This window comes from Cervus canadensis, chromosome 15, assembly GCF_019320065.1.
Source record: "Cervus canadensis isolate Bull #8, Minnesota chromosome 15, ASM1932006v1, whole genome shotgun sequence".
In the NCBI taxonomy this organism is placed as follows: Eukaryota; Metazoa; Chordata; class Mammalia; order Artiodactyla; family Cervidae; genus Cervus; species Cervus canadensis.
The window spans coordinates 41,833,632-41,858,333 of record NC_057400.1 but is presented as its reverse complement, the minus strand read 5'-3'; the positions used below and the strand labels follow the sequence as shown (position 1 = coordinate 41,858,333).

The following is a 24,702-nucleotide window of genomic DNA, read 5'->3' as shown; positions in this document are numbered from 1 at the left end:
AGATCCAACCAGTCCATCCTAAAGGAAATCAGTCCTGAATACTCACTGGAAGGACTGATGCTGAAGCTGAAACTCCAATACTTTGGCCACCTAATGCGAAGAACTAACTCCGTGGAAAAGACCCTGATGCTGGGAAAGATTGAAGGCAGGAGGAGAAGGGGACAACAGAGGATGAGATGGTTGGATGGCATCACCAACTCAATGGACATGAGTTTGAGTAAACTTCAGGAGTCGGTGATGGACCGGGAGGCCTGGCATGCTGCAGTTCATGGGGTCACAAAGAGTTGGACATGACTGAACTGAACTGAATAAAACCAAAAACTTGTTTTTAAAAAACGGGTCAACAATTTTAATGGGTAACTCACCAAAGAAGATATACTGATGGGAAATAAGTATATGAATAGATGTTCCACATCATATGTTATCAGGGAAATTCAGATTAAAACAATGAGATAACATTATGCACCTATTAAAATGCCCTCAATCCAGAATTCTAACCACACCAAATCCCAGCAAGGATGTGAAGCAACAGAAACTCTCATTCACTTCTGCTGGAAATGTAAAATCTTATGGCCACTTTGGAAGACGGCTTAGCTTCTTACAAAACTAACCATACTTTTACTATGTGATCCAGCAACTGCTCTCCTTGGTATTTACCCAAAGGAGTTGAAACTTATGCCTACCAAAGAAACCCTATACACGGATGTCTATAGCAGCTTTATTCATACTTGCAAAAACTTGGAAGAAAGCAAGATGTCCTTCAGTAGGTGAATGGATAAATATGATTCATCTAGACAACAAACTATTATTTAATGCTAAAGTTAAATGAGATACTAAGCCATGAAAAGACATGGAGGAATGTTACATGTATTAGTTGGTGAAAGAACCTAATCTGAAAAGGCTACATTCTGTATGATTTCAACTATGTGACATTCTGGAAAACTATGGTGAGAGTAAAAAGGTCAGAGGTTGTTGGAAGTGGGAGTGGGATGAAGGGACTGAATATAAAGGATTTTGAGGGCATTAAAACATTTTGTATGATATTAAAATGACAGGTATATGCCATTATACATTTGTTCAATCCCATAGATATACAACACCAAAGTGAGCCCTAAGGTAAACTATGGCTTTGGACATGATTATGATGTGTCCACACAGGTTCATCCTTGGTAAAAATGTACCATTCTGGTGAGCAATATTAATAGTAGGGGAGGCAAGGAGTGGGAGCAATGAGTATATGGGAATTCTCTGTACCTTCCTGTGAATTTTGATGTACACCTAAAATTGTTCTAAAGAATAAAGGTTTAAAATGTAGGGGACCTCAGTTTTCAAATTGTTCACTTGTTCCCACCAATGTGCATCACTGTATCATATATATAATGACATATATTCAAGAAATTATAAGAAAAAGGAAAAAGAAGCTACATTTACATAGTTTATTTGCTTCAGGCATTAGCAAAACATTTCTCTTTTTGGATGCTAATATGTAAGATTTGGTTTTATTACCAAATATTTTAAGAAATTTGTTAACTAAATTTTACAGCAAAATGAATAAGAATTCAGTCAATAGCCAAGTCTCCAGCTTAACTGCTTCAAAAGAAGATGCCAATTTCCTAGATGTAATATGAATGTTGATTTTGAAATGAGGCTTCTGAATTCCCATGAATGTCCTTAAGGAAATTACAGTGTAGCAGATACATTTATGATTTAGTTTATGTGAAATAAGATGCTCATATTATATTTTTCCTAAAAGCATAATATCTGGGTGATAATAATAAATACTAAACCCAATCATATCAGAGTCAAGACAGCCTGTTACCTTTATAACTGGTTGCTCTGGACCAAAAAAAAAAAAACAACTTAAATCAGAGCTTCAAGTAGCTATTAAAAAAGAGAAAAAATTGCAATTTTAGAGTTACACTAAGAAATCAATTATATTTTTCTATTAGACCTACCCCTGTGACAAGACATAGCAGTTTTGTATCTCACAGCAGCCTATTTTAACTACTAAGTCACTTATCACATTCCAGAGCAGCCACGCCTCAACACTGGCGTTATGTTCCTCATGCTTTTGAAACAATTTCTCTCATCACTGTGTTCAATGACTTATTTCAGTGTATTCTGCATCAGTAATCTGAGTATCTATAATATTTACCATGTACCCAATCTCCCTAACTCTACTATGTGCAGGAACATTATGTTTAAGACTTCTTAGTGTTTCCCCTAATACAGCATGAGGATCACTCATCACAACATAGCCATGAAATAATATGAAGAAATAAGAACCTCACAGTTATGAATAAAGAGGTTTGGAAAGTCTGAGGTAGGGTATCATATATTTAAAAGACTTCTCAAAGACACAGTGATAATAACATAGGAAATAATTTTAAAAGTAGGATAATTTATTCTTGGACAAAAGATACCTTATTTGGGTTTTAAATAAATAGAACTTCTTATATCTGGCTTTTCATCCTTTAAAGTAGAAATGATTTTACAGATATTAAGTTATGCTCACAAAAATCTTTTTATGATCATCCTATCACCATATTTTTAATGTCTTAAAAAGAGATTCAGATTATGTTTCAACATAGCAAATGTTCAAAATGTGTTATTCAATGACCTTTTAAATGTCTATTCAACTTAAAATTATATGACATAAATCATATAAATTATAGTAATATCAATATCAGAAAAAAATTTCTAAGCATAAATATTTTTATAATGTTGATAGCTATTTTATTTATTTTTAAGATAGCCACTGAAAACATCCTGACCTGCATGCTCAGTCATGTCCAACTCTTTTTTTTTTTTTATGTCCAACTCTTTGTAACCTCAGGGACTATATACCCCTCCAGGCTCCTCTGTCCATAGATCATTGTAATACAAACTGTAGCTAAGACTCTAATAGATTAAGATAAGGATCTGTTTCTGTATTTAGTAAAATTATAATGGAAATAAATTACAAAATATAGAAAACTACACTAGGGAAAAAGGGTCTCAGCCTCTTAGTAGCCTCTTCTGGAATTTGTAGATACATCAAACTATATTAAAAGAATGAAAGTATAAGCCACAAGTGTGGGAAGATAATTGAAATATGAAAACAAAAGACTTATATCCATAATATGTTAAGAAGTTCCACAAATCAAAAAAAAAAAACAATCCAATTAAAAAATAAAAAACAAGCATAATACTTGAATAGGCACTTCATAGAAGAGACTATCCAAATGGTCAAAAAGCAAATGCTAGATTACATAAACTCACTGGTAATCAAGAAATGCAAATTAAGACAATGACATACCATTATACCCCTGATCATATGGTTAATGTTAATAGAATGAAATTGTCGTGTTAGTTAGAATGTAAACAACAAACGCTCTCACACTTTACTGGTGAAAGTATAGACATGCACCCTACTTTGGAAACTGGTATCCTCTACTAAAATTGAAATGCACATATCCTATGACTCAGTAATAAATAATTTCATTCTTAGGTATAAGAAATGCATATATGCACCAAGAGCCAAGAGACATATGTTCACAGCACCGTTCTTCATAGTATCTCCAAAAATTAAATGATCTAAATGTCCATAAATAGTAGAGTGCATGGTATATACAAATGAATGAACACTATGCCATAATAAAAATGAATAAACCAAAGCTACAGTCAAAAACATTTTGAATCCCACTAACACACTGTTGGGCAACTGATCAAGACACATACACCTCCTATATGACTTCATTTATAAAAAATTCAAAAACAGGCAGGACACACAATGTAAGAAGACAGACTAGAGATCCTTTTGGGGGAAAAGGAGAAAGTAGTAACGGGGAGTGAGGACAAAGTGGGTTTCTGGAGTGCTAGCCGAGTTAACAGTTAGATGTTTCTTTGTGATAAACCATTGAGTTGTACACTTGCATTTCTATGTCTTAACATTTATAAATATTTGTTATACTTCATTACAAATTTTTTTAAAAAAACTAATTGATATTCTCATCTATCAGCCAGTTTCGAGTTAAATAGGAAGAGAAAGCCATTGCCATCAATAAACAGATTTGAACGTAGATGTTTTCTGTATTTGCGTCATTTTTCCTAATGTATGTATACAATTTAACATCTAAGAAAAGAAAAATCCAAAGCCTAATTCCAGGGTTGTGTTAAATTCACATAGTACCTCTGAGTACCATATTTTAAATAAGCATTTATAAAGTATGTATCTTTAGTATTCATTTCCAGTGCTTATACATTAACTAATTATAATGTACATATTCCTGTTATATTCTTTGTTGGGAGGCTGAGGAGCAAATTAACATTAAAGTGTTCTGAATTCCCCTCAGTATCTTTTATATTTTCACTGACTTCAAGCTTATTCTTCAAACCTATTTTTAAACAACTCATCCATGTTCCCAGTGGAAAATATAATTTTAAATTATATTAGGTGAATGAAAGATGACATTAAAAATAACAAGATGTAAAGTTTTAGCAGTTTTCTGTCATCAGGAAATTGATTACAGTATGAAGAAAAATTAATTAATCATCACATTCTTATACAAACAATTGTGTTTAAGTGCAGTAACAAAAGTAGGTTGAATTTAACTTCAAGAATCAAGTTTTCTGTAGGGCATGGCCAGAAAGGCGACTGCCCCCTCGCCCATTAGGCACCCCACGTTCGTGGGCAACCTGGTGCTAAACCATTCGTAGATGACCTGCTTCTGGGTCGGGGTTTCGTTCGTAGCAGAGCAGCTCCCTTGCTGTGATCTATTGAAAGTCAGCCCTCAACACAAGGGTTTGTAAAAATAAGATAAAAGTAGAATATAAAAAAGAAGAAAAAAATGGAAAAAAAAAAGTTTTCTGTATAATCAAAGCATCACCACCACCATTACTGCACAGCCAAAAAGCTGGGTCTGCCTTTGGACTCACCTAGAGATCACATTCCAACCATGGGCCCTGGCGGACTAGACCCAGGCAGCCCAGGCCTGTGACTTGAGCAGGCTCTTCGGCTTCAGTAAGGCCTGCTCGGTTTTCCCTGGATACAGCACTAACAGAATCAGGTTCCTAACAGCATTGCTTTATGTGACAGAGTTATATAATAAAATGGGATTCTGGATGTTTCTCATAGAATGGAGTAACAAAATTTTTAGGAGTGCCAAAATTCAAACATTTACACTAAAATCTTTTTGTTAAATTGATCCTTGCTCCAGAAATATGAGTCCAAATTATTCCACGTCTCCATAGACACACACTCCAGTTTACAATGTAAAACCTCTGGGAGCCCACCAGAGGAACCTGATGCGTCCTCACACTCTCCTCTAACCCACACCTCTGGAAGTTGAATTTTTAATCATTTTAAAGCACTTGTAGGCATGCATTCAAAAGATTTTCTTGGAAATCTTTCCAAGTAAAATAAATATTTCTTAAGTAGTCAGAAATTTTCTTCGAAGCCTTCGGAATAGCAATCACATATATTCACACTATGCTGAATATCAAAGCCCAAATCAAAGGAATGGTGTTCATAACATGGCTTCAGTCTTAGCATGTAGCTGAGTACTAAATTATCAAGGCATTTAAACTGACTGTGGGATAGGAATAAAAGCAGATTATTAGTCCTGAAGAAACTGAAAAAAAAAAAAGTGAAATCTAGGAAGTTCTACTGCTTAGAGATCACCAGAGTGCCAAACATTTGTCCCTGATAAAACACATCTTAGGTCTCAATATCAATAAAGATACTCAGATGGTTGGGGGAGGAAGGAATAGGTGGCATCCAAAAACAGCGGCTGACACAACAGAGAGAGACTCTGGCTCACCTGACTTATTGCCAAGTTTCACCAAATAAAGAGGCAGGACTCTCTTAAGATCAATGGCTCTTGATCCTTGCTGGATATTAAATCACCTGGGTACTTTTTAAAAAAATACCAGTGCCTAGAGAAACACCCAAAATTAAGCAAATAAAAGTCTTTGAGCATCAATATTTTTTAAGGGCTCTTCGTGTGACTCTAACATGTAACAAGATTTGACAAGCAATATTCTAGAGTCTGTCTAATTTTAATGGGCATATAAATTACCTAAGGTTGTCGTTAATGCATGGATTCCTATTCAGTAGGTCTAGGAATGGGTATCAGATTCTGTATTTCTAAGCTCAAATGTGATGCTAATATTGCTGGCTCTTGAACCACACTTTGAATAGCAAAGTATCTAGAACAGTGGATCTCAATCTTGGCTTTGAATCAACTGAGGTACTTTTAAAAATACCTATGCCCCACCCACAGAGATTCTGATCAGTATGGGGTTTGGCCATCAAAATGTTTTTAAAATTCCTGGGTTTTAAAGGTGAGAGCCACTGTTCTAGAAAAACTGACATAATGTATCCAACCACAGGAAAAAAACAAAATGATAGAAGCCGAGGGAACCAGCTTATTTTTGTTTGTTTACAAATCACTTCTAAGATAATGTGAATATATTTTCTCCAATATTAGAAGAGAATGAAAACTCAAAGTAACCATGAAAGCTAATTCCAACAGATATTCCATTCTTAGAGTTTACGAGGGAGCCTCTCCTAACTACACAGATGGAGCTGGAGAAAGAGAAATCTACCCAGCTTTGTCTTTATCATACTCATAGGCCCCACTTCATGAAACAAAAAACCCCAAAAATGTGGGAGACACTTTTGTACCTCTACTCTCCACTGAATCAGAGATGACCATCCTTCCAACATGCTAGTGTAGGAGACTCAGAGTATTCTTCTTTATATACTCCCCACTATCAATCAATCTACCCTGATATAAGTACAATATATCTGGGGAATTTTAATGCCCATAACTATACACAGCAATGGAGACAAACAGCACACTGAGGGCCCTGTCTCTCTAAGAACTCTTAGGATAAAGCTGGATATACATAGTATGGATATCTTTGCCGAGTAAAAAGAAAAAAATCTGGGAGCCTGTAAAATACTACAAGTCAATGAAAAGTCAAAATAATCTTGATGGCCCAAAAGAAGATCATTACCTCTGAAAATCATCTGCTTCAGAATCAAAAGAAAATGTCCAGAAATAATGGAGACCATCAAATGACTAAAAACACAGGCTCTCAAGCAAGAAAAGTGTTAGTCATTCAGTGGTGTTTCATTCTTTGCGACCCCATGGACCGTAGCCCATCAGGCTCCTCTGTCCATGGGATTCTCCAGGCAAGAATACTGGAGTGGGGACTTCCCTGATGGTCCAGTGGTTAAGAATACACCTGCCAACGCTTCTGGGACACGGGTTAGATCCCTGGTCCAGGAAGATTCCACATGCTGCAGAGCAATTAAGCCTGTGAGCCACAACGAAGAGTAGCCCTCATTCACTCAATTAGAGAAAGGTCACAAAGCAAGGAAGACCCAGTGCAGCCAAAACTAAAATAAATAATTTTTTTTTAAAAAGAATACTGCAGTGGGTTGCCATTCCCTTATCCAGAGGGATCTTCCCGATTCAAGGATCAAACCTGGGTTTCCTGCATTCCAGGCACATTCTTTACTATCTGAGCCACCCAGGAAGCTCATCAGGCAGGAAAACCAAAATCTAGGAAAGGACAGGAGGAAATGTAAAGAAAAATCAGATGAGATAAGAAATTAACTCAAGAAAACTAAAAATACAACAGCAAAATCAAAATCCCTAATAGAAGTAGTAAAATGCAGAACTGATACTGCAGATCGTCAAATGAAGAATGAGAGACTAATTTCAAGCTACAAAAAAAGGACAAAGAGCAGATATCATAAATCCAAGATACAGATGTATTAATAATTCACAAAGAGACCAAAGTAAGTGGAACAAAATCAGAAAAGACAGGAAAATGTGCAGACTGTAAAGGTGTTTTAATATATTCACCATTAGGCCTATCTTAGCAAGTTTTCTTAAATAAGAGAATGCAAAAAAAAAAAAACCTGTCTATAAGCATTCAAGCTTAAAAGAAATAAATTTTTAAAATGAAAAAATATAGAGATTAAAAACTTCTCTGCAACACTTAGCAAAATCAGGTATTGAATAAAGCAATGCCTATAGAGTAATTAAAAGTAAAATTGTTACCCCAAACTTCATATGCTAACTTAATCTCATATTTGAATACAATCTGACGGGGGAATGTGGGTTTGAGGCAGCTGGAAGGATGGATGACAAGAATAATCCAGTTGAGAAGAAGAAATCAACTAGATTATAAATTGTGTAAATTTCCAGGTGGGAGGGAATAGGAATTAAACATAATTGAAAAGCAAACTCCCTTTTTGTTAAAGTGGAAAAAACTTAGTTGCAGATATAAGTATATGTTTATGTCTTTATGTGAGGGAAGTTGAGTGAATTCTTTCTGGTGACATATTTTCCTTTTGAAGTAGAAAGTGGCTGCTAAGTGACTGTGAAAAAGGAGGCATTAGAGAAGGATGAAGAAGATTGAAAAATAATTATTACAAAAATTGAAAAAAATGCAATAGAATTGGGAGAAAGTATTGAAGGTTCACGTAAGTAACAATTTTTCTGGGGGGGCACACCTGTGCTAACCATGGATCAAACCCAGCTTGGCAGTGAAAGTGCTGAGTTCTAACCACTTTTCCACTGGGGAATTCCCACTTGAGTAATGAATTTAAATTGCTACAATCTGCCTGTTGAATGACCACATCTTGCAGAGCATGCCTACCGGGGGAAGTAGGCACATAGAGGAACCCCAACATAAATATGCTTTTTAAGGTAGAGGTGAAGGTATGGGTAAAACTAAAACAGGGAACCTAAGGTAATTTAGAATATTAGCAAAAGTACTGCTAAAATTGGCCATGAAATCAGAGTAGAATAAGGAAATAAATGTAACATGGATAGAAAAAAAGGAGAGAGGCCAAGTAGTTGAACAAGCAAATAAGGAGAGAAGCTGTGGTCAGAGAGCAAAATGAATGCATTAGTGATTTCAGAGGAGGCGTGACTACAGGTGAGTAAGTGAACAAGGTGCAGTGAAGGAGGTCACAGGAAGTGGGACGGTCAGACAACTGAAAGTCAAGTTCTTAATTATGTCAATACACAGACTCTCATGGCACTCAGGAATTGTTAGTAACTTCCATATCACTGTGCTTTGATATTCTGTATACAGTTGACCCATGAGCAATATGAGAATTAGGGGAACTGACCTTCCTCCCAGTTGAAAATTCATATATAATTTATGGTCACTCATATCTGGTTCCATATCCATGGATTCAACCAACCACGAACAATGTAGTGCTGTGGTATTAACTATTGAAAACAAAAATTCATGTACAAGTAGACACTCCAACTTCAAATCTGTATTGTTCAAAGGTCAACTGTACACTTTCAAAGGAATAACATTTAAAATAGTAGAAATTTCACATCTTAAGAGTGAAATTTGGAGAGCATCAGCAGTAGTGTAAATAGGAACTTGATAAAGACATTTCCATCTGGATTTTCAAACTACTTAGAGCAAGCACTATTATTTGTATAAATTATCAAGAATTAATACAATAAATTCTACTACTTAAGTGTATTTCCTCAATCACAAATCTAAGCTAATTCTCACCTTCACAAAACAGATGCACAAGAGAAAAAGATTAAACGTTCTCTCTCCCACTTCTCCCCAATCTGCCCAACATCTTTTATAAAGGTATAAACAATTTTATGAGTATGAAGTATTACTGCTAATTATGGATTGTCTAAACAAGTATAATATAACAATGATAAATTTAATTAAAACAAACAGGAAGATTCTTACCAAAGGAAGGTGACTCCCTTCCATCCTCTAGTCCTGAATCTCTCTCTCTGTCTCTCTTTCTGTGTTTATGACCACGATGCCTGTGACGTCGATGGCTTTTTCTTCCTCCCAGGGGCACATGAACGCCAATAAATAGTGTCCGATGACCTTTATCAGAAGTAAATACACAAATTAAGCTTTGGATTATTCCAAGGCACAGAAGATGATTATTTGCTTGTTATTGGAAACCCAACACAATTCAATCCATCAAATGGTTCTTGAGTTTTTATGATGTGCTATCCTTCTAGCTTAGCACTGTACTTTGGTACACAGGTCTATCAAACATCTACAATACTAAGTATTTGGTTATACAGTATTTCATAACCACCATTATTTTATTAACTATCACAGTAATTCCCTGTGTCTATTCCCCATAATTTATATTTTTTTTCATTAATTTTTTTTGTTCTATTTTCTCCCTGCACTTAACTAACCAGTTATTTTACCAGTTCACTTCCCTTCACAGTTAAGTGTGTGAAACAATCATTATCTCTAATTAAAACAGATTTCACCAAAATCCTAGTAATGTCAAATCCTGTGGAATATTTAGGCTCTACTGTTTCTATGTGTGGCACTTGATACTATTGACCATTTTCTTCTCTATGATTTAACTTTCTCTAGGTCATCCTCCTCCTTTATTTTTCTTTTTTTGCTCAAATTAGTTTCCTTTTCTGGTTCTCCTTGTATTTATTCATTCAAGATTGGGATCCCCAGGATTTGACAACAATTCTCTCTTAGACTATAGACTTACATAACCATCCACCCACCTATTAGACATATTTACCCGGACATCCTTCCCATAAGCATGTTAAATTCCATGGAACTCATCCTTTACTTTGTCCCCCAAGTATCATCTATCCAATATCTATCTCAGTAAATGTAAGATCTGTCCAGTCATCTCAAAGCACATCCAGTTTGTACCCAAGTCCTCCTTTACATCTCATTAATTCATTCTCTCTTCAATTTCACTGGCGCCACTGTCTTAATTTGGACCCTCATCTCTCACCAGGACTATTAGAGCATTCTCCCTAGCATTTTCTTTTCTAATTCCAATCTTGTGCCATTCTGAATACTGATGCCATTTTTTCCCAAAATGCAAATCTGACTACGTAACTCCCCTGTTTTAGACTCATTGATTGCTTTCTGTTGCCTAAAGGATAAAGCTTTTAGTATCTATAAAGCCAAACAATAGCTGACATCTGCCTATTTCTCTAGGCTTCCACTCTGCCACACACACGATAAGGCAGCATGTATCCTTTCATTCCTAAATTGCCAGGTGTTCTCAAGTCTCTCTTTCACTTAATGCTGGTACTGTTCCTCCAATTGTATGAAACACCTTTGTCTTTCCTGGTGAATACCTAACTCATCTCCCAAATCTCAGTTCAAGGATTATGCCATCAATGAAATTTGTCATACTCCCTTAGTCTAAATATACATGACAGTTTTTCCCCTTAGGATCCTCTGGTGTTTTAATCATATACATCAAAGCGCTTGATTGTAGTTGTTTACTTATAAGTAGTTTTCTTATGAATCTTCTTTAGGGAAGGTCCATGTGTCAGTTATTTCGTATCTTTGTCACCTGACACAGTGCCTAGCATATAACGGATACCTAGCAAATGTTTACTGAAATGAACAACTTATTGAATGGTATTGTGATGGGTATCAGGGATACAAATATAAATAAGACATTATTTTATTCGTACATATCAGCTGGTTTCAGCCTTCTCCAATTTATATAAAAACTAGCATTCATAAGGGTGGTATATTGCTCTGAATGCATATATTAGAAACAATTTGAAGATGTGAACCCACCCCCTCAAAGAGACATGATTTAATCTATATACTGAAAAAATTGAAAATTTCCAACATCTTTATTTTAACCGAACTGGAACAATCTAAAATATACACAGAAAAACTTTAAAGAAAAATAACCAGCATTATTTACAATTGCCAAGATATGGAAGCAACGTGTATCCATCAGCAGATGAACGGATAAAGGTATGATATATATCTGTGTGTATGTGTGTGTGTGTGTGTGTGTTCAGTCACTTCAGTCATGTCCAATTTTTTCCAACCCTATGGACTGTAGCCTGCTAGGCTCCTCTGTCCATGGGATTCTCCAAGCAAGAATACTGGAGTGGGTTTCCATGCCCTCCTCCAGGGGATCTTCCCGACTAAGGGATCAAAGACTCCTCTCATGCATCTCCTATATTACAGGTTAATTTCTTATCACTGAGCCATCAGGGAAGCCCTGTGTGTGTATATATATACTCACACACAATTAAATACTACTTAGCGATTAAAAAAGAATGAAATTTTGCCATTTGCAACAACATGGATGGATCTGGAAGGCATTGTGCTAAGTGAAATAAGTCAGACAGAGAAAGACAAATACCGTAGGATATCTCTTATATGTGGAAACTAAAATACAATAAAGTAGTGAATACAATTTAAAAAGAAGCAGATTCACAGATATAGAGAACAAACTAGCAGTTACCAATGGTGGGGGGGAATATAGAAGAGAGGGAGTGGAAGGTACAAACTATTGGACATAAGACAGGCTAAAAGATGTATTGGACAACAGAGGGAATATAGCCAATATTTTGTAATAACTATATATGGACTGTAACCTTTAAAACATATAAAAATAAAAATTTAATGAATTAATTAAAAAGAAAATAACAAAAAACCTTTTGAGGAAGCTCTAGGAAGGAGAACTTACAAGGTAACAGGATATACCACAAAGTTAAATATTTAAAATAAGTCACAAACATTGGCATTTAACATTAATAATTTTGAATTACTTGGACATTACTACATTGTAATCCTCTGCTCTAGTAAGTTGAAGGCTATCAACCATGGAGAAGGTATAAAGCAACAAAGATTGAGACTTGCATAAAACACTGAATAGTTAACAGAAAAAAATCAAAGATTTAAGAAACAATTTAAGAAAATGAAGACATGAATTTCCAATTAAATTAAACATGGGAGATTAAACACCTGCTTCTAACCACATGAAAAGCTTCTGGGGTGCTAAAAATGTTCTGTTTCATGATACAAGTTTTTGGTTTAAAAATATTTGTTAAACTTTGTACATAAGCTTTATGCACTTTTCCATATGTATGCTTCAGCTCACAATTTTAAACATTTTAAAAGAAACCAAAGAAAAAGAGCTTTAAGAAATTATATGCTATAAAGGAGTCAAACGAAATTGACTAAAAATTAGCTATTACAGTTGGAAATTAATGTTTATCTGTACCTTTCTTGAGAGCAGTTTCAGTGGATAGGGAAATGAATAAAAGTTGTATAAGTTTAGACAGTGACCATTTCCTAGAGCTAAGCCTTAAAGGTTGTAAAGGTTTCTAACAATTGTTAATTGCTACTGCTGCTGCTGCTGCTAAGTCGCTTCAGTCATGTCCGACTCTGTGCGACCCCACAGACAGCAGCCCACCAGGCTCCTCCGTCCCCAGAATTCTCCAGGCAAGAACACTGGAGTGGGTTGCCATTTCCTTCTCTAACGCGTGAAAGTGAAAATTGAAAGTGAAGTCGCTCAGTCGTGTCCGACTCTTCGTGACCCCAAGGACTGTAGCCTACCAGGCTCCTCCGTCCATGGGATTTTCCAGGCAAGAGTACTGGAGGGGGTTGCCATTTCCTTCTCCAAAAATTGTTAATTAAGAAAGCCATTACCAGACAGTCTATGGCGTTGCAAAGAGTTGGACACGACTGAGAAACTGAACTGAACTGAACTGTTTGCCAGACAAAGATAAGGAGAATCGTGAACCTGATTGGCCAGTTCAGAGGGCATGGTTGAGTGTAATCAATATTGCCTTTGTTTGTAGAATGTGAATATCATGGGCAATTGCCAGAAGTAACATCCTAAGAAGTTGCCAAGTCAAGGCTGACATAAACAATCTGAAACTATATCCAAATATATTCAGATAAGAAGAGGACGCCAAGACACAGAGCTGAACCAACGTCTTTAGTTCAGAAAAGAAAGAACACTCTGAAAGAATTTCCTGACACAGAATCCTACAGGGCTGGTTAAAAAGAAAAGACTCATTTGTTTTTTTCACTATTAGCGTAATTGATGGATTATATGGTAAGCTTAAGTTTACCTTTGTTGAAACTACCAGGCTATAATCCAAAGTAGTTGTACCATTTTGCATTCCAATGAGCAAAGAACGGGAGATCCTGTTGCACCACTTCCTTGCCAACATTTGATGATGTCAATGTTTTGGATTTTAGCCATTCTAATAGATGTGTAATGGTATCACATTGCTTTAACTTGCAATTCCCTAATGACATATGATGCTGAGCATCTTTTTATATGCTTATTTACCATCTATATATCTTCTCGGCTGAGATTTCTCTTCAGATCCTTTCCTATTTTGTAATTGGATTATTTTCTTATTGTTGAATTTTAAGAGTTTTTTGTATATTTGGGGTAACAGTCCTTTATCAGTTATCTTCTGCAAGTGTATTCTCCTGTCTGCAGCTTGTCTTTTCAATCCTGTAACAGTGTCTTTCACAAAGTAGAAGTTTTCATTTTAAAGAAGTCTAATTTATCAAAATTTTTTCATGGATTGTGCTTTTTGTTGTTGCATATAAGAAGTCACCTCCAAGCTCAAGGTCACCTAGATTTTCTCCTATATTATCCTATAGAAGTTGTATAATCTTGGTTTACATTTAGGTAAATGATCCATTTTAGGTTAATTTTTGTGAAAGGTGTAATGTCTGTGTGTAGATCTTAATCTAAGTGCTAATTTACTCACTAGCCATTTTATACCATGAGTTGAAAACTAATGCCTACGCAAAAGCATGCACACAAATTGTTATAGCAGCTTTATTTATAATCATCAAAAACTGGGAAACAACCAAGATGTTCTTTACTAGGTGAATGAATAAACAAACTGTGGTACATCCATGCAATGGAGTATCATCAACAACAAAGACACAGAGGAAACTTAAATTCATATTGCTGAGTGAACGAAGTCAGTGAAAAGGCAACATACTCTAAGATGTTAACCTGTATATGACGTTCTGGAAATGGTAAAACCATAGAAACAGTTAAAAATGTCAGAGATTCCAGGAGTTCCGGGAGTGGGATTAGGGGTGAAGAGGGGGAGTATCAGGCATTTTTACAGAAGCGACAGTATCCTGGATGATACTGTAATGATGTGTACGTAATATTGTATACTTGCCAAAACCCACAGAAATACACAAAACAAACAGTCAATCCAAATGTCAACTATGGGGTTTAGTTAATAACAATCTATTAATATTGGTTTATCATTTGTAATAAATGTACTGCACTAATGCAAAATGTTAATAATAGGAAAACTATGTGCAGGGGAGAGAAAGAGCACACGGGAACTCTGTATTTTCTGTATAATCTCCCCAAACCTAAAACTGCTCTGAAAAGTAAAGTCTTTTAATTTTTTAAAAAACTGTGTTCTCATGGTCATATATTTTAGGAAAATTTGTAAATATAAAATACCTTCACAATGGGGGGGGAGGGCATTGTGTATCTGGAAACATTTTGGGGAAACTAAGAGGAAATAGGGGCTTCCCTGGTGGCTGAGTGGTAAAGAATCCATGCGCCAATGCAGGAGGCATGGGTTCAGTCCCTAGTAGGGAAGATCCCCAGGAGAAGGATACGGCAACCCACTCCAGTCTTCTTGCTTGGGAAATCCCACAGATGGAGGAGCCTGACAGGCTACAGTCCATGGGGCTACAAAAAGAGCTGGACATGACTTGGCAACTAAACAACAGTAACAAGAGGAAATAGAGTTGGAGATACATTTAGGTTGGGTTTAAAGGAACATATTTATGTGATTCATAATCACTTTCAGATATGAGTAAATTATTAGTTAACTATCCCAACTATCCTAAAGTAGGAATAGTTTCCAGCGGCCTAGTACTCATTGTGCTACATTTTGACACGAATGTTCAGGGCTGAAATGGTGTCATAATACACAAAGGTATCATTATCTGCCTAGTATTGGAAGCATGTGGGCAGTGGAAAAGAAGCATGGTTTCAATTGCACAGAGTCAGAGTTAGTCTTTGGGAAATTCTTCTAAATCTTTCAGGTTATATATGCAAGAAGCTTCATAGAAGTTTTAAACTTTAAGACAACCCTGAAAATTTTCATAACATTGTAAATAAGTTGTAAAAATGAAAGAAATCTTTCTAGACTATCACTAGTAAAAATTAAATTTTAATTAAATCATGATAAAGACTAATTTAACTTTCCATATTTTCAACAGAAAAGAACGTTTTAAAATCTTTGACATTAAAGTTCAAGAATGTTGGAAGAAAAGTATTTCAGATGTATGTTGTTTCCATTGTTCAGTCACTACGTCATGTCTGACTCCTTGCAATTCCATGAACTACAACATGCCAGGCTTCCCTATTACTGTTTCTCAGAGTTTGCTCAAACTCATGTCCATTGAGCAGAAGTATGTCAGGCAGTTACTAAAAATATTATGCCATTTCTCCAAATGTTATGATTTTGCACTGCTTATCAGTTTCCAAATAAGTGTTTGGATTTTTCTCATTATAAATATTCACCTTTGTATGTAATTTGAATCCAAATTTTGAATTCTTTCTCTTAGACAATCCTCAAAATTGCTTAAGCTTCAGGTCACACAAAGCCTCAATTTGCCCCTAATATAACCGTTATGTGAGCAGCTCCCAATTTTCTATCTCCAGCTCAAACTTCTTTCCCAGACTCCAAACTAGCACATCCAACTGCTTGCCTGATACCTCCACTGCATGTCTAAAAGACATCTCAAGATCAACATGTTGACAACTAAATTCCTAATCTATCCCAACCCAACTCCCCAAATAAACTGCTCCCCCACAATCTTGTCTATCTCAGTCAATGATAAAACATTTTCCAAGTTGCTCAGAAGAACAAAAACCTTGGAATCATTTTTACCTCTCTTCTTAAGCCTACAACCAAATCCACTGGAAAATGTGTTGGGACAACTTTCAAAATATATTCAAAATTTGCCTGCTTTTTATTTCATTTCACTGCTCTGGTCAGGTCACATGACACCCAACCTGAATTACTGCATTAGCCTCCAGACAGATCTTCTTGAGTCTACCTTTAACCCCTACAATCTGTTCTAAATGCAGCAACTAACGTAGCCCTCTTAAAAGACAGGTTAGATTATGTCATTCCTCAGCTAAATCTTCTGCTAACCTGTTTCACTCAGAGAAAAAGCCAAGGTTTCTCTAACGCTCTATGAGGCCCTCTGAGATCCGCATGTCCCCTGAGATTTCCCCATTCCTGTCAGCTCTTCCATTGCCTCCCCTGCTCATTTCCCCATCACTCCACTCCAGTCACAATGGCTTCCTTGGCATTCTCACTGCCACCCAGGAACTTTCTACACTAAGTTATTTACATAAGCATAATAAATGATTAGTGTTGAATTTCTAGTTTCTTCTGAAAGTTTTTAAATTTCAGAAAAGCAGGGATCTCTAATTTGTTCACTGATGTATCCCAAGTATCTAGAATAGTGCGCGATAGTTTCTGATGCTTAAAAAATTTTTATTGCACATATAAATCTTTTCACAGAGATGATATTTTCAGTAAAATACATAGATAACAGACATATGATGCATTATGCTACTAAACACACTAAAAAACTTAAGAATAGAAACAAAGCTAATGGTCACAGATTTCAGTGCAATAATACTGAAATTGCCACAATTCATGGCTATGAAACAGAGAAAATATTATCTGTATGGTTAGAGACTTATACACCAAATAAACTGAAACCTAGATTAAGGGTAAATTTTGGAAGTTAAAGATTGCCTAAAAACATAGAGACCTTCAAAAGATATAGACACTATCTCACAGATTTATATGTTTACATTTCAAAAGATAATAAAAGTCCCAGAGCTACTGGTTTGTATTCCAAAGGGTTTACACTGGGGATCTTCCCCTTATCTTCCCTGAGATTTGTTTATATAAGGTATAAAAGATTTATCTACCTCTCAAGGTGGAAAAAGACTGTTATATAGTAGTTTCTATATAAATTTCCAGATTCATAATTTTGGGTCTCCCCTTCTATGCACATTACCATCTGGTTCTCATCTCATTATGCTGAAGGGGAAGAATGGGGTATAAAGAACAAATGTGGTTAAAACTGTTAAATAATAATAGTCCTCCTTTGATACGGAAACATTGTGCTTGATTTTAGGATGAATTAAATAATATATGTATTAAAAATTTATCAATAGGTTTAGGAAATTTTCTACAAAGATTATATGAGATAATATAACTGATATAAAAGATTCACCATGTTGCCTATCAAATGGTAGACACTTGGGTTAGCTCCTTTCCCCCTTCAGGCTACTCATTCTCAATTGCTTAAAGAAAGATGAAGACAAATTTTCTGTCTTATTTCATTGTCTTCCAGCTTTTCAATATATTGACAAGTTTTCTAATCCTAACTATATAAAGCCTGGCCTAAGAAATTAGAGAAACACTTTAGACTCTGTAGAAAAACATATACAAGTAACATTTTCAGGTTAATGTTATCATAAAATTTTCCTACATTATTATATCCAAAATTTAATAGACACCACTGAAGAAGATAAAGAATTCAAGAAACTTAGTGATAAATGATATGGTTTTGAAATGACTTATTAAACATAACTGGAATTATTTTTCAAGATTAGATACAGAATAATTTTTATTTTATGATGGTCCAGAATTTTATTTAAAAAAGGAATTGTTTCCAATGAGCATTTCTTAAATTCATCAAGATGGTCAATAAGAATTAACTTTACATAATGTTAAAAAAAAACCCAAATTAATAAAAATACTGATTATTTAGATATGAACATATTTTAAAGAAGTGAGAATGCAACACTGCTATTAAAAGAAATAAGCACTGAACAAAAGATTTATTTGAAATTTACTTGCATGTCAGTTGAGGGAAAATAGTTTCCCTATTAGAAAAACAAAGGGTTCATTAAAGGTAATACTGCTTTCTGAACAGAAATCTTGTTAACAAATCCTGGATTTCTGACCCTTATATTGTGTGGAACTATCTTATCGAGCAGGTTCAGAATTATTGTAAATATTTTCATTATGTAAGAAATACCAGTACTGAAACAACACTTTATGTGTCTGTGGTCATAGTATACTGAGTGTTTACAAAATGCTTTGAGAAAAGAGATGCATTTGGGATGGAAAGGAATCCTACTATGATTCATAATAATACTAATTAACTACTCTGCTTTATTTAGCTGGCAAGAAAAGGGTCAAGCTATCTACTCTTGAAGAGAACTGTGTGTTTTTTCCGTGAAATGAATATAACACAGCTGGTGCATAATTACTGAGTTGCTACAGCCATTTATTTAGACGTGTCAATCATGGGAAAAGGTCAAGTACATTAAGCTGAATAAGCATGTGATCTTTAATTCCATGGATACTCTAACAGAATCAGAAAACACAACAAGGCATCATTTATCATAACATATCAAAGAGCTCTCAGCCCAACAGAAATCCTCTTCTGAGGTTAGAGCTACAGAGAGAAAGAAAAGAAACCAAGAGGGTGTTAAGTGAGTGTGTATGTGTGTACAGTGCAGAGAGATACTATTAGGCTACTTACTGCACTGTTGTTTCTTGTGCTATTTTGCTGAAAGAATTAAAAAGTCACACCAATGCTGGTCATAGTCACCTGACACTAGGACCATATATGTAATGATTACAAAACAAAAGACCACATGACTCTGACTATTCTATACAGAAAATAAAAATCTTGAAAGTGCTAAAGTTGTTCATCAAAGAAATCACAGTTTGAGGTTTACTAGTTTAGAAGACACTGTGGGATATTTTAAAATATACTATTTCTTATGTTTATAACACTATTTTGAGCAAAACATAAAAACTAAATTACTTTGTACCTTGAGATATCAATGTTAGCTTTTATCTTGGAGGATAATAAGCCACAATATTTCTTGAATAAATGAATGAATCCTAATAACATGTACTTTCTAAGAAAAAAACAGAGAATTTCCCATTTTGATAGATTGTAAGACAGCTTGATGTTGGATGTTTAGGGTGCTCAAAGGGAATCTAATCAAAATCAGTCAAGAAATAGGAATAATAAGAAATGTTTATAGGATATGATCCCTGCACTTAAAAAAAAAAAAAAAGACAGTCATCCAATGAATATAGTAAAGTTGCAGGATATAAAATTAACACACAGAAATCCCTTGCATTCCTATATACTAACAATGAAAAAACAGAAAGAGAAATTAAGGAAACAATACCATTCACCATTGCAACAAAAAGAATAAAATACTTAGGAGTATATCTACCTAAAGAAACAAAAGACCTATACATAGAAAACTATAAAACACTGATGAAAGAAATCAAAGAGGACACAAACAGATGGAGAAACATACCGTGTTCATGGATTGGAAGAATCAATATTGTCAAAATGGCTATTCTACCCAAAGCAATCTATAGATTCAATGCAATCCCTATCAAGCTACCAACGGTATTTTTCACAGAACTAGACCAAAGAATTTCACAATTTGTATGGAAATACAAAAAACCTCGAATAGCCAAAGTAATCTTGAGAAAGAAGAATGGAACTGGAGGAATCAACCTGCCTGACTTCAGACTCTACTACAAAGCCACAGTCATCAAGACAGTATGGTACTGGCACAAAGACAGAAATATAGATCAATGGAACAGAATAGAAAGCCCAGAGATAAATCCACGAACCTATGGACACCTTATCTTTGACAAAGGAGGCAAGGATATACAATGGAAAAAAGACAACCTCTTTAACAAGCGGTGCTGGGAAAACTGGTCAACCACTTGTAAAAGAATGAAACTAGAACACTTTCTAACACCATACACAAAAATAAACTCAAAATGGATTAAAGATCTAAATGTAAGACCAGAAACTATAAAACTCCTAGAGGAGAACATAGGCAAAACACTCTCCGACATAAATCACAGCAAGATCCTCTATGACCCACCTCCCAGAATATTGGAAATAAAAGCAAAACTAAACAAATGGGACCTAATGAAACTTAAAAGCTTTTGCACTACAAAGGAAACTATAAGTAAGGTGAAAAGACAGCCCTCAGATTGGGAGAAAATAATAGCAAATGAAGAAACAGACAAAGGATTAATCTCAAAAATATACAAGCAACTCCTGCAGCTCAATTCCAGAAAAAATAAATGACCCAATCAAAAAATGGGCCAAAGAACTAAACAGACATTTCTCCAAAGAAGACATACAGATGGCTAACAAACACATGAAAAGATGCTCAACATCACTCATTATTAGAGAAATGCAAATCAAAACCACAATGAGGTACCATTACACGCCAGTCAGGATGGCTGCTATCCAAAAGTCTACAAGCAATAAATGCTGGAGAGGGTGTGGAGAAAAGGGAACCCTCTTACACTGTTGGTGGGAATGCAAACTAGTACAGCCACTATGGAAAACAGTGTGGAGATTTCTTAAAAAACTGGAAATAGAACTGCCATATGACCCAGCAATCCCACTTCTGGGCATACACACTGAGGAAACCAGATCTGAAAGAGACACATGCACCCCAATGTTCATCGCAGCACTGTTTATAATAGCCAGGACATGGAAGCAACCTAGATGCCCATCAGCAGATGAATGGATAAGGAAGCTGTGGTACATATACACCATGGAATATTACTCAGCCGTTAAAAAGAATTCATTTGAATCAGTCCTAATGAGATGGATGAAACTGGAGGCCATTATACAGAGTGAAGTAAGCCAGAAAGATAAAGAACATTACAGGATACTAACACATATATATGGAATTTAGAAAGATGGTAACGATAACCCTATATGCAAAACAGAAAAAGAGACACAGAAATACAGAACAGACTTTTGAACTCTGTGGGAGAAGGCGAGGGTGGGATGTTTCAAAAGAACAGCATGTATACTATCTATGGTGAAACAGATCACCAGCCCAGGTGGGATGCATGAGACAAGTGCTCAGCCTGGTGCACTGGGAAGACCCAGAGGAATCGGGTGGAGAGGGAGGTGGGAGGGGGGATCGGGATGGGGAATAAGTGTAAATCTATGGCTGATTCATATCAATGTATGACAAAACCCACTGAAATGTTGTGAAGTAATTAGCCTCCAACTAATAAAAAAAAAAAAAGTAAAAATAAAATAAAATAAAATAAAATAAGGTTTTATTAAAAAAAAAAAAATCAAATGCCAGAAAACAAAATAGCAAGCAATGATACAAATAAAAAGTAGAAAAAAAATCTGTATTAAACCTAATGTTCTTGTGTTGTATCAAGCATTAAATACTGTAGGAGTTCATAACAGAGTGAAATCAAAGGTAACCTGAGCAATCAAGGAAAGTTTCATGAAGAAGGGCTTGAGTATTAAAGTAGGGAATGGGAAATGGAGGAGTGGGAAATCTAGAAAAACAAGATAATTCACACAAAAACAGAAGAACACTTTTGGGGGATAATGTGAGGTGCATGTTACAACAGGAGAAAAGTAAGGTGAGATAAAGCATGCATTTTTGTAATTACAAAAGCTTGCAATTTCACTATTATTTTCAAATATTTATGTTTTGCTATTTTATTTTACAAGCAAAAGAGATCAACATATGTTCTGGGATACTTTAAAAAATGAATGCAAAAGACAAGGTTGTGCTCCCCATCTCCTCAACCTCATTTTAACTAAATTATGATTTCTGAACAGCTTTGACACTTTGCTTCAGGGAAATTGGTAGGATATGAGCAAAAAAGTAAAACTGTAAAATTTTCCAGATTTAGTCTTGTCTTGTATTAATCTGAAAGACATGTGCATATGTAGAAAGTGGCTCATTCTGAGAATTGTGGTAATTAAAGATAGAAGGGTTGCCTGGAAAAACTGAAGACTTTTTGAAGAAAAAAAGATTTCCATGAAGACAGTTGATGGAAATCAAACTGTGAAACTGAAGGAATGAAAAAATTAAAACATCTGAAAGCAAAGAAGGAAAATACTTTTAACATTTCTACATAGCAGTTTACAAATAGGAAATAGTGTTGCAGATTTTTTTTTAATGGCCACAATATTTTAGGAGATTCTCCCATCAAACAGTAGAATCTCTTCTTCCAATCCTTGAATGCTGGCTTGGCCATGTAACTTATTTTGGCTTTTGGGACACTGGCACATGTGATACAAAAAAGACTTAGAGAAAGCTTTTGTTTTTTTCTCTACTGCTTTCTACAAGAAAGCTTGTAGTTTTTTCCTCTTATGCCACCATGTAATCATATGTATCAAATCTATCTAACTTTATCACATACCATTGCCAGTATACATTCTATGCATGCATGCCTGTGTGGGAGCTGTTGCTTCAGTTGTGTCTGATTCAGATCCCACAGACTGTAGCCCGCCAGGGGCTCCTCTGTCCATGGGATTTTCCTGCCAAGACTACGGGAATGGGTTGCCATGCCCTCCTCCAGGGGATCTTCCCAACCCAGGGATCTAACTCGTATCTCCGGCCTCCCCTGCATTGCAGATGTACTCTTTACCACTGAGCCACTGGGGAAGCCGATATATTCTATAGCATCTTATATTTCCTTATAACATTTTTCAAAAATTCAGTTAAATAACTAATTGTATAATCAGGTATATAATGCCTACGATAGGCTCTAGTGGCAGTAATAAGGTCTGTATAATCAAGTTCTCATTCCCAGTACTTGGCATATTAAAAGCTCACATTTCAATGATGTGAAAGCAGCCGTGAAAAATGGAAAATGCTATAAATTGAGGCTGTGGAGGTAACCAAGAGAAGAGGAGGAGGGAGGGTTATCAGAACACCGCTGCTTGGTACCTAGTGGGAACATAAAGATAGAACTTCCTTTTTTAATCTGTTGACAACTGTCTATACTCAGATGTGACCTGGTCAATTTACCTTAATAAGGCTGACTTCATTTTCTAGAAAGATCCACTTATGTAGTTTTGTAATTATGTGGATAGCAAGTACCCAATTCTAAGTAAAGAGAATTAAAAAATTATTGGGGGCAATACAAAAGCATAGAGCTAAGATGATGGTGAAAAGTGAAGTTAGGGGGCATCTATTTTTATCCTCTCATTTATATAGGATCATGAGAGCATTTTAGGAAGAAGGGAAGCTGCACCCAAATCCTTTTGCTTTGAGATGTAAAGTCATTAAATCATTTCTGAAGGAGTATGGTACCCTAAATGAAGACAAGCAGGAATGCATGGTGGCCTCCCACTTCCATCCTCTGTTGAAAGGAAACTCCATAGATGGGAGGAGAGTTTGGACCCTTTTCCAAACTCAACAGCAGCCAACAGATTACTCTGTGTGTGTGTGTGTGTGTTGATGATTTTAGGTCCATCATGTGAATGATGCTAAACACCTTTCTGACAAAGTCACTTAGGTACTAGAGAGCCTACTCTGAGTGGGGAAAACTTGAAGTATACACTCAAGTCTCAAGGCTGATTTTGGTATGCACATATACGGAGGAGGAAGTTGTGTAGCTGACTGGATTAACCTGTACAGATAAACCAGGAAGGATCAACAACTTTGGTGGACAGGGCCTTGCTCCAAATAATAGTGAGTAGTCACAAACTCCAGTGCAACTTGCATCACCCCAACTCCCTGGATGCAAGCAGATTTCTACTTGGTGGTAGAAGATACTTAGACTAATAGGTTAAGTTTTCTAGAGTTAAACAGTTGTTGAGATCAACCAGGAGGGAGATACCCAGTTTATAAGGTCCATACTTTATCTCTTTTTTCACTGCTCTATCACTACTACCTAGAGTAGTATCTTTGTTGTTGTTGTTTAGTTCCCAAGTCAGGTCCAGCTCTTTTGTGACTGCATGGACTGTAGCCCACCAGACTCTTCTGTCCATGGGATTTCCTAGACAAGAATACTG

At 35.7% G+C, this 24,702-nt stretch overlaps 1 protein-coding gene across 6 annotated transcripts in view; it reads right to left on the bottom strand.

Annotated features, from left to right (window-relative positions):
* Positions 1-24,702, bottom strand: part of SLC4A10 (solute carrier family 4 member 10) — a 336,246-nt gene that overhangs the window by 170,916 nt on the left and 140,628 nt on the right. For all 6 annotated transcript variants that reach the window (XM_043488151.1, XM_043488153.1, XM_043488154.1 and 3 more), the window contains exon 3: positions 9,733-9,879. In XM_043488151.1, the coding sequence (XP_043344086.1) occupies positions 9,733-9,879 (147 nt within the window). The remainder of the gene's footprint in view (positions 1-9,732; positions 9,880-24,702) is intronic.